At 41.5% G+C, this 13,521-nt stretch overlaps 1 protein-coding gene across 3 annotated transcripts in view; it reads right to left on the bottom strand.

Moving 5' to 3' along the window:
* The window catches only part of Kif13a (kinesin family member 13A), a 175,132-nt gene that overhangs the window by 35,140 nt on the left and 126,471 nt on the right, over positions 1–13,521 (bottom strand). For all 3 annotated transcript variants that reach the window (XM_013503818.1, XM_013503819.1, XM_005403395.2), the window contains exons 18-25: positions 10,835–10,997; positions 9,179–9,319; positions 8,305–8,454; positions 6,102–6,263; positions 5,100–5,273; positions 2,669–2,820; positions 1,231–1,363; positions 906–1,052 (exon numbers count right to left, since the gene is read on the bottom strand). In XM_013503818.1, the coding sequence (XP_013359272.1) occupies positions 906–1,052; positions 1,231–1,363; positions 2,669–2,820; positions 5,100–5,273; positions 6,102–6,263; positions 8,305–8,454; positions 9,179–9,319; positions 10,835–10,997 (1,222 nt within the window). The remainder of the gene's footprint in view (positions 1–905; positions 1,053–1,230; positions 1,364–2,668; positions 2,821–5,099; positions 5,274–6,101; positions 6,264–8,304; positions 8,455–9,178; positions 9,320–10,834; positions 10,998–13,521) is intronic.

Here is a 13,521-nt window from a genome sequence, read left to right as displayed (position 1 = left end):
TATCACATCAGGCAGCAAGAAAGTCAGATTACCAGCCACTCTCCTGGGTCCCTGAGGCATATGTGTGGTCAAGTGGGGACACAGTGACACACATGCGTTCTTTCAGGCCATTCTGGGGCAAGTTCCTAAGTCTGAAGTTTATTCTCACAGAGAAAGAGGTCTGACAGGTAATATAAAGACTAATTTTTAGGGGTTTACTTCTTGAAAAATTTAAATTAGAAGGTAAGATTCATGAAAGGGAGATGCAGTGGAAAAAATGACCATGAGGACAGCTTTATAATTGAAAAAAAAATAGTATAACTTTCAGAAAAATGATTCACTATGACAGTGTAAGGAGAATGATTTTATGATACTAATAAAAGTGGGTCAGGCCAGGCAACAATGTCAAATGTTTGACATGCTTTGAGCCAGATGTAAAATAAAACCTTCCTAAAGCAAATGACTACTATGCATTAATGTGTGTATTTATAAATAAAATTATTAATTAACACTAAACAAACATAATATTTTAGGCCTAGAAAAAAGGCAATGGATAGAAATGTGAATTAGGGGAAAACATGGTTGAGACAGGGGTTCTATTACAGTCCCCAAAAGGTTCCCTTCATACGCTTTTTTTTTTTTTTTTGGTTTTTCTCCGGTATCAGGAACCGAACTCACGACCTTGCGCTTGCCAGGCAGGCGCTTTTTGCCGCTGAGCTAAATCCCCAGCCCCATACGCTTTTTAACTTCCTTACTTTTGCACTGACAAGTCCTGTCCCTCTGTCTCCCCACCCCCAACACCCCAACCCTGCTACTGAGGAGGGAACCCGGGGTCTCGTGCATGCATGGCAGGCATTTCACCACTGAATTACACCCCTAAGCCCTAACCTTTATTAAAGACTATTTCTCGAATGTGTTTTTCTTACCTGGTAGCTGTCCAGCCCTCTTTGGAGTTTGGTGGACCTAGCAGTTACACAGCCAATGGATACGGACAAGATGGCTTCAACCATGAGTGGCAGTGTCCCCGAATGCTGCACAGGTTTCACTGTGACTTGCACTCTACGAGAATGACCCTGCAAGGTAGAGGGGGCATTTGGGGGCAGAGGGGGCCAGGAATAGGGATGGCGTGGGATGGGAGAAGGGAATAGATGAAGAAAAGGAATTAAGGACCGGAGATACAAACAGAAAATTCCCAGAAGCTATATTCTAGAGTGAAAACAAGAAAATGCAAACAAGCAAATGTAGTATTACCTGCCTGAGCTGAAAGATGCCTCCCGTGTTGACATCTTTTGCCTGATGGAGTTCGACGGCAGCGTATTCCCCTAACTCGTTCAGTTCTAATATGGAGATCCACATTTCTATCCTTCGCGTGACTTCATTCCACCTGCCAGAACACATCCCAACAAGCAAAGTGTCATTGCCCAGGGACATGATTAGTAATAGTACTAATTGCATTCACTGAGCACTTCCTATGTGCAAGGCACGGGGCCAGGTATGTCACACAGATTAGCTCCTCATTTAACCTCCCACAACCCTCTGGTATTGGCTCTTTGAATTTATCTCATTGGGGTATAACTCGGATCCAATGGCACTGCCCACATCTTCAGAACGGAGTTTAAAGCACTTAACAAATGCATATATTTGTGTGCCCAACTCACTATCGCCTCAGAAACTTTGCCCATGCCCCTTCCATTCAATCCCCATCCCCCTGTGGCAGCCGGTTCCCTGACAGATTAGCTCTGCCTGTTCTAGAACTTCATACAAATGGAAGCACACAGTATGAAATCTTTCGTGTTTGGCCTCTATCATTCAGGACAGTATTTTTAAGATTCAACCAAATGGCATCTACAGCTCTCTTTTTAAATGCTGAGTAATATTCTGTTGCATGCATAATACCATGATTGGTTATCTGCTCACATACTGAAGGATATTTGCACTGTTCGGAATTTTGGAATACTCTAGCTAAAGCTGCCATGAACATAAATACCCAACTCTTTTTTTTTTTTTGGTACCAGGAATCGAACTCAAGACCTTGTGCTTGCCAGGCAGGCGCTGTGCCACTGAGCTAAATCCCCGGCTCTTACAACTCTTATTTGTGGACTGATGTTTTAATTTCTCTCAGGTAAATACCTTGGGGTGGGATTGTTCAGTCACAGAAGAGGCAAATCATCAACTCAGTAAGAAATTGCCTATTTCCTCCCAGATTGCGGCTTGCTTATTTATGTTATGGCTTTTGATAGGCACTACCTTTTAAATTCAAGTGAAAGTTTTTTCTTCTATAGTAAGTGATTTTTGTGGCTTCAAAATCTGTGCCCATCTCAAAATTGTGAAGGTCTCTTGTTTTCTGCCATCAGATTTATAGTTTCAGTTTTTGTAATTAAAGCTATGGTCTTTCTCAAATTAATTCTTGCATATGGGGTAAAATAAAATCAATGTTTATTTTTTTCCATGTAGACACACAATTGTTTCATTCTCATTTGTTAAAATAACTGACCTTTCCCACTGAATTTCTTGTGCCTGGTAGTTCCTTCCATCATTCTTATTTTACAAAGGAGGAAGCAGGCTCAGAGAAGTTAAACAGCTTGTCCAAAGAAACAGCAGCGGTCCCAGGGTCCAAAGCCCATGTTCTCAATCCCTTCCAAGTGCTTAGTCCTGACCCTGCATCTAAAGCTCGCAGCCAAGGACAAACCTGTCATGTAACGTCCTCGTCTTGGCCTGAAGAGAATCGACCTCCCAGATGGAGCTACCATTCCCAGCACACCGGTGGCCCCACACTTCAATTGCCAGGGCTCCATCTGAAATGAACTCCAGGAACTCTTCTGTGACGTTTACCACATAGTCCTGGGGGAAGTGGAAGGAAGGAGGGGCAACAAGAATTATTCATAAGGCGTCTGTGGAATGATCCTTTTACCTTTCACCTACATACAGGTTTCCTGGCATCTATCAGCCTGATCTCACCCTCAAACCCATCTCTTCTGATTAATAGAAAACTGTCGAAAACCACAGAAGGGACAGAGCGGACAATGCAAGACAATCTAATTCAATCCCTTTCTCTTACGAGGAAGCTGAAGAGAGCCACTTGTCCAAAGTCAAACTCTGTTGTTGATTCCAGAGGTCAATCTAGAGTCCAGTCCGCTAGGATCATTCTGAGTCCACAATCCTACTTATTGCCTTTCTGCCACCATGGACTCTACCTCAACACATTGCTTCCTGTCATGGCTTGGGAGACAAGAGCAGAAGGACATTTCTCTGATTATCTTCATGACCTATGCTCTTGCTCTTAAGTTCTCCCACCTCAGTTCCTCATTCTGAAACGCAAACAGACGCCTATGTGGAAAGGAACACTGAACTGAGTGAGGTGCAGCAGATCACCCGGAGCCGTGTGGGAGCAAGGAGCCAGGCTGACTTCCTTTCCGGTACCTTCTCAGTGCGGCTGCAAGAGCAGATTTGCAGGTGGGGCCACTCTGTGACTCCCACTTCTGGAGACAGCTGGGATATATTCACTTAAACTTACGCTATGCACATTCTTGTTTTATTTGGAGACACACCCAGAATTTTAAAAGGAAAACAAACTTAATGATTAAGTTAATTCAATCTATATATTTTAGACATGGAAACCTTTAGAATCACAGTGAACCGAAGGCTCTGGGCTAGTGTATGTTAAATGAGTTGTTAACCTGGAAATACTTAAAAGTTAGATGCCATCCTTCTAAATAAGAAACTGTGTGGATCCAAAGAAAGATAAAAGGTATTTGGAGAATAACAAAAACTGATTAATAAAGATCTTGAGAAACAGGCTTGGTGAATTCTGGTGAAGAAATATAGGCTATTTGTTTTTAGAAAAAGAAAAATTTAACAGTGATGTGAGATTTTAGAGTTGGTGATATACGGTGATATCTTGGCTGTAGAAGTCAATTCTTTCCAAATTCATGTTCGAATACCAAAATGTTTGAGAACTGAATATATTTTTCCAATAAGAAATAATGGAAAACCAAATAATTGGTTGTGAGGCCCAAAAATTACACTTATAAATTCACTTTTCCAGGACTTTAACAAATTTCACGACGATTTTTTTCTTTAAGTCTATTGTGATTCTTACAGCTTTCCTCTTAGCTTTATTGCTGGCATCACTTTCTTCAGAGCCATGGTTATGAAATTTTATGCAAATATAGCACAAAAGCCCCCACAGTGACGAATGTTTTAATGACTAATACAAGCACTATAAGTTGTTTGGGAGAAAGTGCGCTTAGATCGAAGTGCCGCCTCTGTGTGTCCATGGTGAGAGGTAGCGCATGACTCACTCTTGGCCTGGACAGGTTTTTTCAAGTTGGATTTTCAGCTCGACTATCAAGCAACGTTATGAACATCAATCAGATTTTTCAAACTTTGCTGTCTGAGTAGAGGTAAGTTTCAGCTTGGAGCCGTTTGACAACTGAGGTATCACTATTTGTTTTCTAATTGTATAGCCAGAAATAGGCACAATTTACAAAAGAAATGGTCTTGAGTATCTATTAAGGATTTTCCAGGGAAAACAAAATTATAGGAATGATAGAACTGGCCTTCCAGAAATGACTTTACTGCAGTCCTTTGTGAAAGCCAGGAAAGGTAGATAGTGTCTCAAGGTAGGCCCAACCACAAATTCATCTCTTCTATCTTATATTATCTTTAATACTAAGCTTAGACTGTCATGCAATATTCAAAAGAATGGGAAATATCTGTAACAACCTAGATCTTCAGATACCCCAAATTCTACAATATGCACAATATGACCCCACCTTTGTAAAACATTTTTAAAAGTTATGTGTCCTAGATGTAAACGTGGAGATCTCTGCCCATTGATGTGTATTATATATTTGTCACACACATAAGCAAGTTGTACAGTATAGAAAATATTAAAATATGTAGCAAACTGTTGGTGGTAGTTGTACCTCTAGGTAATAAGATTGCATATTGAGATCAGTCAGATTTTAAATATTTGTAAGCATATTGGACTTCTAAAGAAGTATTTTTTGAAGTTAAGTCTAATAGGACATTACATCTAACTTCTAAGTTACAAGTACATCTTTAAACTGCACCAACATCCCCAACCCGTGGAGCTCGCTTTGCAACGGCATCTGTACCTTACAGTGAGCAAAGGTCACCGTGTACTGGGCGTCCTTTGTCTGCGGGGATGGAACCTCCGGGTCCACCACAGGGGCTGCCACAGTGGACTCACACTGGTCCCAGAATGTGTACTGACAGAAGACAAAGTTTGACAGGCTTAAGGGCAGCCCAGTTGCCTCTTTGATTTTTACCTGCAGAGATTAAAAAAATACAAATATAACTCCCATAGAGGGGATGTTAAACTACATACTCTTTTATTACAGTTCTCACAATTTAAGAGTAGATGATAAAGTAAATCAATCATCCAGGTGACATCTGAAAGTATTCGACATCATGTCATTAAGGGCTCTATCCATAACAAAATCTGTACAACTGTTCTCCAACTGTAGTATATAAACTTGGCAACACACACACACATATTTTCCCTATGAAATGTTCCTAATGATTAAGTTTCTGATATGCACGTAAACTTTACTATAAAATCATAATTCACTAAGAAACACACACTCTTTCATGCCAAATACATAGTCAGCCTGCTGTATTAGTGGGTTCTGCTTTGGCACACTTAACCAAAGCAGATGAAACATATTTGGGGGATGTGCTGGTGTTGAACACATACAGATTTTTCTCTTGTAATTCTTCCCTAAATGATATAAAATAAATAACAACCATCTCATAGCCTTGGGTATTGTAAGTCACCTAGAAGCTAAGGTATGTGGTAGGATGTGTGTAGGTTCTGTGCAAATACTGCACCATTTTATATAAGGGACATAAGCATCTGTGGATTCAGGGTCTGTGGGGCATCCTAGAACCAATGCCCCTTGGGTACCGAGAAAGGAATATATATGCACTTTTCAAATTTTATACAACTGTCAGAAAAAGTACTATTCACAGTTCTGTCTATTGTCAGGCAATTCAATGTTTACTATGCTGGATGGAAAAATGCCCATAATTGTTCTAACAGAATCGGTTTGCATGAAGAAGGTCGCTGACAGGAGCAGCCTCCTCTGTCCTCTCACCCGGCAGGTCAGCTTTTTGACTCGGTGAATGATCTCGCCACTGCTGTCCACAACCTCCAGGCTCCCGCTTTCACTGGAGTTCTCTGAGGAGTCGTCCTCCACCACACGCTCTGGGATGGCTCCAGTCACGCGCATCACTTCCACATGGAGACGGCCTGCAACCTGGGTCAAGGAACCGGAGCACCTTGGAGTTAAAAGGCATTCCATAGCAGCTGAGCTGAGACACGTGCGCACTCTACAGCTGCCCAGGGAGTGCTTCACGGCTACTGCTATCATCTCTAGGTCTGGGAAACCAGCGGCTTCCAGAGCCCAGCCCTAGCCTGTCACCATCTCTGCCTAAAACTTGCCTCTTGCCGAGGCTCTGTCCTTGATCTCATCCCCCCACTTGAGGACAGACCAGGGAGCTGTGATACGCTTCTATTTTCCATGTCTGTTTACATAGTCATACATGTGCTCATCTGACCACACACTCCATTACCTTATTTACTTCATCTATCATGCGGTTTTATGAGACACCAAGATAAAGACACAGGCAATGCTATCAGGGAACTTGTGGTCAAGTAGGGAAAAATAAAGAAGTCAAATAGCAGAAACACGTACACTAGTTGCTCAAACACATCCTGGGAGGAGGGCAAAGACTACCAGATGTAGTCCAGGAAGTACAGTGCGAACAAAGCCACACAGATCTGAAGAAACAGTTCTTTTAAAGCTCTTTTTTGTTAAAAGGCTTTAAATTTCCTCACTATCATGGCAGTTTTGGATAGAGGCCAGTTCAACAGTACCTTCTCCTACAGCTGCTTGCACAAAGCTGAATTGTAGCACAAGGATTATCCTGAAATATTTTATATATATATATATATACACACACACACACACATACATATATTCATTCTCAGAGCATTTAAACTGGCCAAGTTCTCATTCCTATCTCAGTTCAAAGTTGTCGTGAGAGTGACTGTGAAGGTGACACATGTTCTAGTAGTGCTGCTATCATCCAAAGTAGTGGAGGTTATTTCTGAAGGTAGCTAGTACACAGCAATTGCCACTGGTACCAACAATCTGAGAGAGATTAGTTGATGGTATTTGACAAGTGAGACAAATAAGGAAGTTATGAGTGTAGGGGAAGAAATAAGGTAACCCAGCTAGAAGGGAGTGGTTCATAAGCTTTCTTCAATATTTTTGAGAATCAAATATATTTTCCATATAATTTCAGGGAGATTCATGTAATACCCAAAGCCTACCTCAGAGCCCAGTTTAAGATTCCTGAGCAAGGTTTTCAGCCATTCAACTCCTTTGTCATAGGACTCATACACTTTCTTAACATGGGAGAAAGCAGTGCTGGCCACTGGTCTAGAACAGAGCGTTTGCAGGCAAGTAATCACAATGTCAATGGACTTTGGATTTATCCTGCACAGCTGGGAACTCGGCCTATTTTCCAGTTTCACTTTGGGGAGAACAGTGTCTTCTTATTCCTACTCTGCTCTAAGAATCACAAGAAGTAACCTGGTAGTTCAAGCTTGTGCGTTATACAAGATAAGATAGAAAGAAAGGATATTAAACAAAAATGAAGTCGTGTGAAAAAATTCTTACGAATTTTTTTTTAAAGTTTGAATTTTGCCAGGCATGGTGGCACACACCTGTTATCCCAGCACTTGGGAGGGCAAGGCAGGAGGATTATTGTGAGTTTGAGGCCAGCCTGAACTACATAGTGAGACCCTATCTCAAAAAGGAAGAAAAAGTTTGAACTTCACCATTTTCCTATGTAAGGTCAACATACTTATATGAGAGCTTAGAAGGGTGATAACAATGAGTTATATAAGCTTATTTCCTTGAATACTTTAGATCTGGAAATAATCCTCCCAAGTTATATCTTGTAAAGACCATTGAAGGCCCAGGAATGAACTGGAGTATATTATCAAAGTACAAGATTATCTGTAAAAAGAGAAATTAATGTAGCTCACAGAGCTGAATTTGGTTTTCAGAAGACTCCAATTTGATGAAACAAAGAAAAAACTTGTAAACAACAAATATAAAAATGTGTTACAATTATCTTTTAAGACTATGACTGAACTCTGACTGTTTCTAATGCCAGTTATTCATAAGGTAGAATGCAGATCACTGACCACCCTAGCTCTTTGCTCTATCTTAAGACAGAATTAAAAAATTCAAACCTTCACGCTTTCTGAGGCTGGCCTGTCCTTACCTCCCCCTGCTGGCTGATGATGGGGACTGCGTACTGCAGCTTCACGTCACAGAAGAGGCATTCCAAGAACACATTGGCCACACCGATCAGATTGTGATTCTCTTGCGCTTCATAAAAAGGGTCCCCGCGTTTCCCATATAGTCTCTTTGCCTGAAGGGCAGGGGGAGCCGGTGGGTGAGTAAGTAACATCAACTTAGACCATAATATTTTCTAAAAATTTCAAGGAAGTAGTCACAGGAAATAAATAAGAAGTACAAGTAGAATCAGGTCAATGAGCACAGGAGAGGGCTTTTTTAGGAAACAAAGCGACAGCCATGTGGAGGTGTGCTTCTTACAGCCCGCCTCCCTGCCCCGTCACAGCCATCAGCATCCTCTGTGCCTCACCTCAGCTTCTTTGCCAGGACTTCTTCGCTATTACTAATGTCCAAAAAATTGATCATGCACCTAAAATTACCTTGTGAAATCTACCCAGCCATCATCATAACTGGGTAGCATGAACATATGCTAGTGAACACAAAATCCGTACTGGCTCCAGCCAAACCTATTTTTCAAGACGCTGACAAAACAGCGTGTAAAATTACTTCGTTCCACTTCATTTCACTTGAACGGTAGTGAAAATAAAGCCAAGGAAGAATCTGCTGTGTGCTCTCTCCATCCTGCTCCCATCTGTGCAAAGCACATGGTACACTACAGAGCCAAAGCAGCACACCTTCAAGATCATCTTACTTTCACTGGTGCTTGTGTGAGTGCACGCGCGTGTGTTCTAAAGCTTAAGTCACTTGCATTCTTTTGGTATAACCACGTCTCCTTGATTGTGTTTTGTCTCTTTGCGTTTTTGCATTCTTTTGGTATAACCATGTCTCCTTTGTCTCACCTCAGGAATTTTTTCCTTCCATTCTTGATAAAGGTCTCTCATATCAATTAATTTATTCTCCAGCTTCTCAATGTTCCAGACTTGGGTGCTCTTTCCTTTCCTCCTCACTTGAATAGCTGGCTCGCTCACTATTAAGCCTCTCTGCATAACAAAGAAAACCGAATGACATGGGCATCATAACTTTTATTTCTGGTTGCTACACATACACACAGCATATTCTGGTTTATTTTCTACCTTGTATGTATATTTTTGCACACACTTTTTTTGGGGGGGGGCAGGGTCTCACTATATAGTTCATGCTGGGGCTGAACTCACTATGTAGCCCAACCTGGTCTCAAACTTCTGGCGATCCTCCTGCCTCAGCCTCCTGAGTGCTAGGATTACAGGTGTGTGCCACCATGCCTGGCCATACTTTTAATTTTTATCACAACCAAGACTTAACAAAAATATCATTTCATATCCTAATCATCTCTTCATTTTTATGTTCTGATTGTTTTCTTGTCATTAGATATTCTTATACGATTTTTAATGGTAACATAGGAATTCATCATATGGATTTAACACATGGATCTGACTACTCTATTGCTCAACATAATAGCTGTTTCAAAATTTTGCTATTGTAAAGGCTATTATGAGAAGTTCCATTGTACATAAAGGACATAAATCTTTATGTACATTTCTGTGCCTATGTACTTGGAGTAAACTTCTCAAAGGGGAATTACAAGGTCGAAAAACTAAAACCAAGCCAGACTGATAAAATACTCTGATTCACTTTCTAGTTTGTTTGCTAAAAAGAAAAATAAAGGGATGAGAAACAATTTTCTTCCAAGTGTCTTGCTAACAGAAAAGTTCTCCAAGTTGAAACAAGAGGAAACTTCCAAATGGTTGCAAAGAGCTCTATGTACATAAAGACAGGTATCAGAGACATTTTGCTTTCTGGGAGAATTACTCTTAAAAAAGACACAATAAGCTGAGTATGGTGGCACATGCCTATAATCCCAGCTACTCAGGAGGCTGAGGCAAGAGGATCATAAGTTTGGGCCCAACCTGGGCAACTAGTAAGACTGTGCCTCAAAGTAAAAACTAAGATGAACTAGAGATGTAGCTCAGTGGAAAGGTTTTGGGTTCTATCCCCAGTACTAAATGCAAAACAAAACAAAACAACCCCACAAAACAAACCTCTAACAAAATATGCACCCATTCCCCATTTCAGAAGGGGACATTAATATATACAGAAAAGCAACTTATACATCCTGCTAGTTTTGTTGTTTTAAAAAAAAATAAAAAAAATTAAATCACCAAATCCTTTAGCCATCAAAAGGTTTGTTGTTTATTATTATTATTTTTAATCATTTCAGGAATGTTAAAAAATAGGATTCTTTTTTGGTTGTTGTTGTTTTTTTTTTTTAACCTTTTTGAGACAGGGTTTCACTATACAGTTCAGGCTGGCCTTGAACTACTTTGTAGCTCAGGTTGGCCTCAAACTCACAGCAATCCTCTTGCCTCAGCCTCCCGAGTGCTGGGATTATAAGCTTGTGACACCATGCCCAGCTTTAAATAGGATTCTTACCCATGTATATTTCTACCCTCCAAGGAGTCTGGTTTACAACATTCCCTATTGTATGCCTCACTCTTGTGTCCTAAGGACCATCTCACCTTTCTATTGGCACTGAGGTTGGCTGCAGGGATTTGAAGAGTCACTTGGTAATCAGTGAGTTTGCTCATCTCCTCAGCTAAGAAGTTCGCCTCCCGCACCAGGGTATTTGCTTTAACTAGCTGTTCCCGTAGCTTTGCCAGGCTTTGCCGGAAGAGTTCATCCCTGTGGTGTCACAGAAAAGAAAATGCGCACAAGTGAAAGAAAATGGCAACCCTGTCTCTCTGTGAGCAGTCTTATTGGAAAATGGCAGAAAACACCTTTCAGGTAATATTTTTCAACCTCGTTTGCCAGTCGTCTCTGATCCTGCCCTCCTGCCCTCACAGGGTTATCATGCTGGGATCCACAGCTGGGGAGGAAAGTACAGAGTGGCTTCAATAAGAACCAGCTTGTAGGGTTGGAGATACAGCCCAGGGGCAGAGCCTGGGCTTAGCATGTGGGAGTGAAGCCCTGGGTTCAATACCCAGCACCAAAATCAAATTATAAATTGTACAACTAAAAAAATTCCAGATTTTTATATGAGGCTTCAAACAAAAAGATAAAAACACCTTTAGGAAAAGAAATGATGATTAGGACTTTTGGTACTGCAGGACTGGGGGGTGCTGCTGGCAGGTGAGAAACCTAAAGTTGGAAGCCAGTGGCTGACACGATTTCTTCAGGTGGTCAAAGTCCCACCGGGGCGCTTGGAGCAGTGGGAATGCTTTTCCTCCAACTCTATACAATACCACTCATGCAAAAAGAAGTGTGACACCTGGACCTGATCACAATCCTATTCCACGCCCTTCTGGCCCCTTGTCTTTTGCTTCCCCAGGACTGTCACAGTAATAGCTTTCACTGATTTGTAGAATTACATGACGGGGCTCTAAGTGCTGCTTGGGCTTCCCCTGGGCTGTCAGTTTTTGCTCACCACAGCAGTGAGTTCCTGGCCAAGAGCCTGGCCCAAGAGGAAATTTAAAATTCCCACTGTGTGAGAGAAAAGAGTATTTGCGGATCTTGTTTTTGTGTCTGGGTTTAATGATAACCCAGGCTGCTGACTGGCCTGTGCGTTGCATGTACAGTTTCTCTTTCCTACCCTTGATTTGGCTCTGTCCCTACTTCATAGGTGAGGTGAGCGCAGAACATCCACATCCCTGCTCCTCTCACCACCTCAGAGATGCTCAGGAGCAAGTGCACTGTGAAGATGCACACGCCAAGACCATGGTTTACCACAAAGATATTACCACTCCGCCACTTGCCCTGGCTTGGCCCTTCTGCAAGCTCAGCCCTTCTCTTTTCTCACAGTATCCAAAGCCTTCTTAACTCTTCCTTTAAAACAGCTCCTAAGTGTCTGTCTAGCTGTGTCTTTTTTCAGGCCCTTCTACTACAAGACAGTCTTCAACTCCTGCCCACCTCAGGCCACTCCTTGGCTCAAAGGCTAGCAGGGACTTCTCCAGTCCTAGGAGATAAAACTGCAGACACCCAAGACTATCACACATGTCCCACATGCCCTAGCTAACACTTTAGATTTCATTCTCATTTCTCTAGAAAGCACCTCCTAGACTAAACCAAACACTTCTCCTGCGACCTCCCCAATCCATCGGACTTCTTCCCATTGCTTGCTGTTTAAGTGAACCAGCCCATTCAAGATGCTCTGCTACTGCTAGTGGCGTAGCTCGGTGCTAGAGTGCCTACTAGCAATAAATAAACAGCCCTCCTACCTTCTCTCTGCCTATTCAAACTCACTTGAAATCCTGTCTCTTTCTTTTCAAAGAAAATCTCTTCAGGACACTCAGTATCACTGGGGTCTTACCCCCCACTAGCCAATCACCAAACTTACTACATATCCTGCCCACGTGGCACTCACATACGTGCTTATCACTTCAGTAAATTCACACACTCAGTGCAAGTGATATCTGGTAAGTACCTACCACATGACATCATCATTCTAGACATGAGAGAGATTTCAGTGAACCAAATAGATTCTCTATTCCCTAGAACATACTTTCCAAGGCAGAAGAAAAAAGGCCAGTAAACAGCTATGCAGTCATTGCACTTCTATTGTTAAATGAAACTTTAATTTACTATTATGATTTAATTCTTCACATTATTATACTTTGCTTCATCCATACTACTTCCTAAGTATATAAAGAGAATAAACTACATCTGTAGCTTCCTCTGATTCTCCCAGCTTTTTTTTTTTTTTGCTACCGGGAATCGAACTCAGAACCTTGCGCTTGCCAGGCAGGCGCTTGTGCCACTGAGCTATATCTCCGGCCCTCTCCCAGCTTTTAAAATACACTTCATTCTCTGCTTCTCAACATTTATGTAGGTGTGAATCCCTCATTATTTCCCAACCCATCAACCTTTACTTGGGTAAGAGTCCCAAGATCTTATACAACCTTCACCAGTAGGCACCTTAATTGTATCCAGTGAAACCCGATTAAATCAATATTGCAACCACTCTTATTGCTTTGAACATTCCCCAAACATCTCCTCCTCTCTTGATTCCTTTTTATGAATTTAGGAGTCAAAGACAATCTATCTAGAATTAAGGGAAGTGAAAAACTTTTCTAAACATTTAACTGAAAAACACTGTAATTAAAAACAACCCACACCTGACCTAAAATTATACTATAAAGCTACTGTCATAAAATCCACCTGGTACTGGCTAAAAAACAGGCCTGAGGATCAATGGAACAGACTGGAAGAA

The sequence above is a fragment of the Chinchilla lanigera genome, unplaced genomic scaffold (assembly GCF_000276665.1).
Source record: "Chinchilla lanigera isolate Chin_1 unplaced genomic scaffold, ChiLan1.0 scaffold00082, whole genome shotgun sequence".
NCBI classification, from domain to species: domain Eukaryota; kingdom Metazoa; phylum Chordata; class Mammalia; order Rodentia; family Chinchillidae; genus Chinchilla; species Chinchilla lanigera.
Note: the sequence above shows the minus strand (reverse complement) of the source record. Positions and strands in the feature narration are given on the sequence as shown.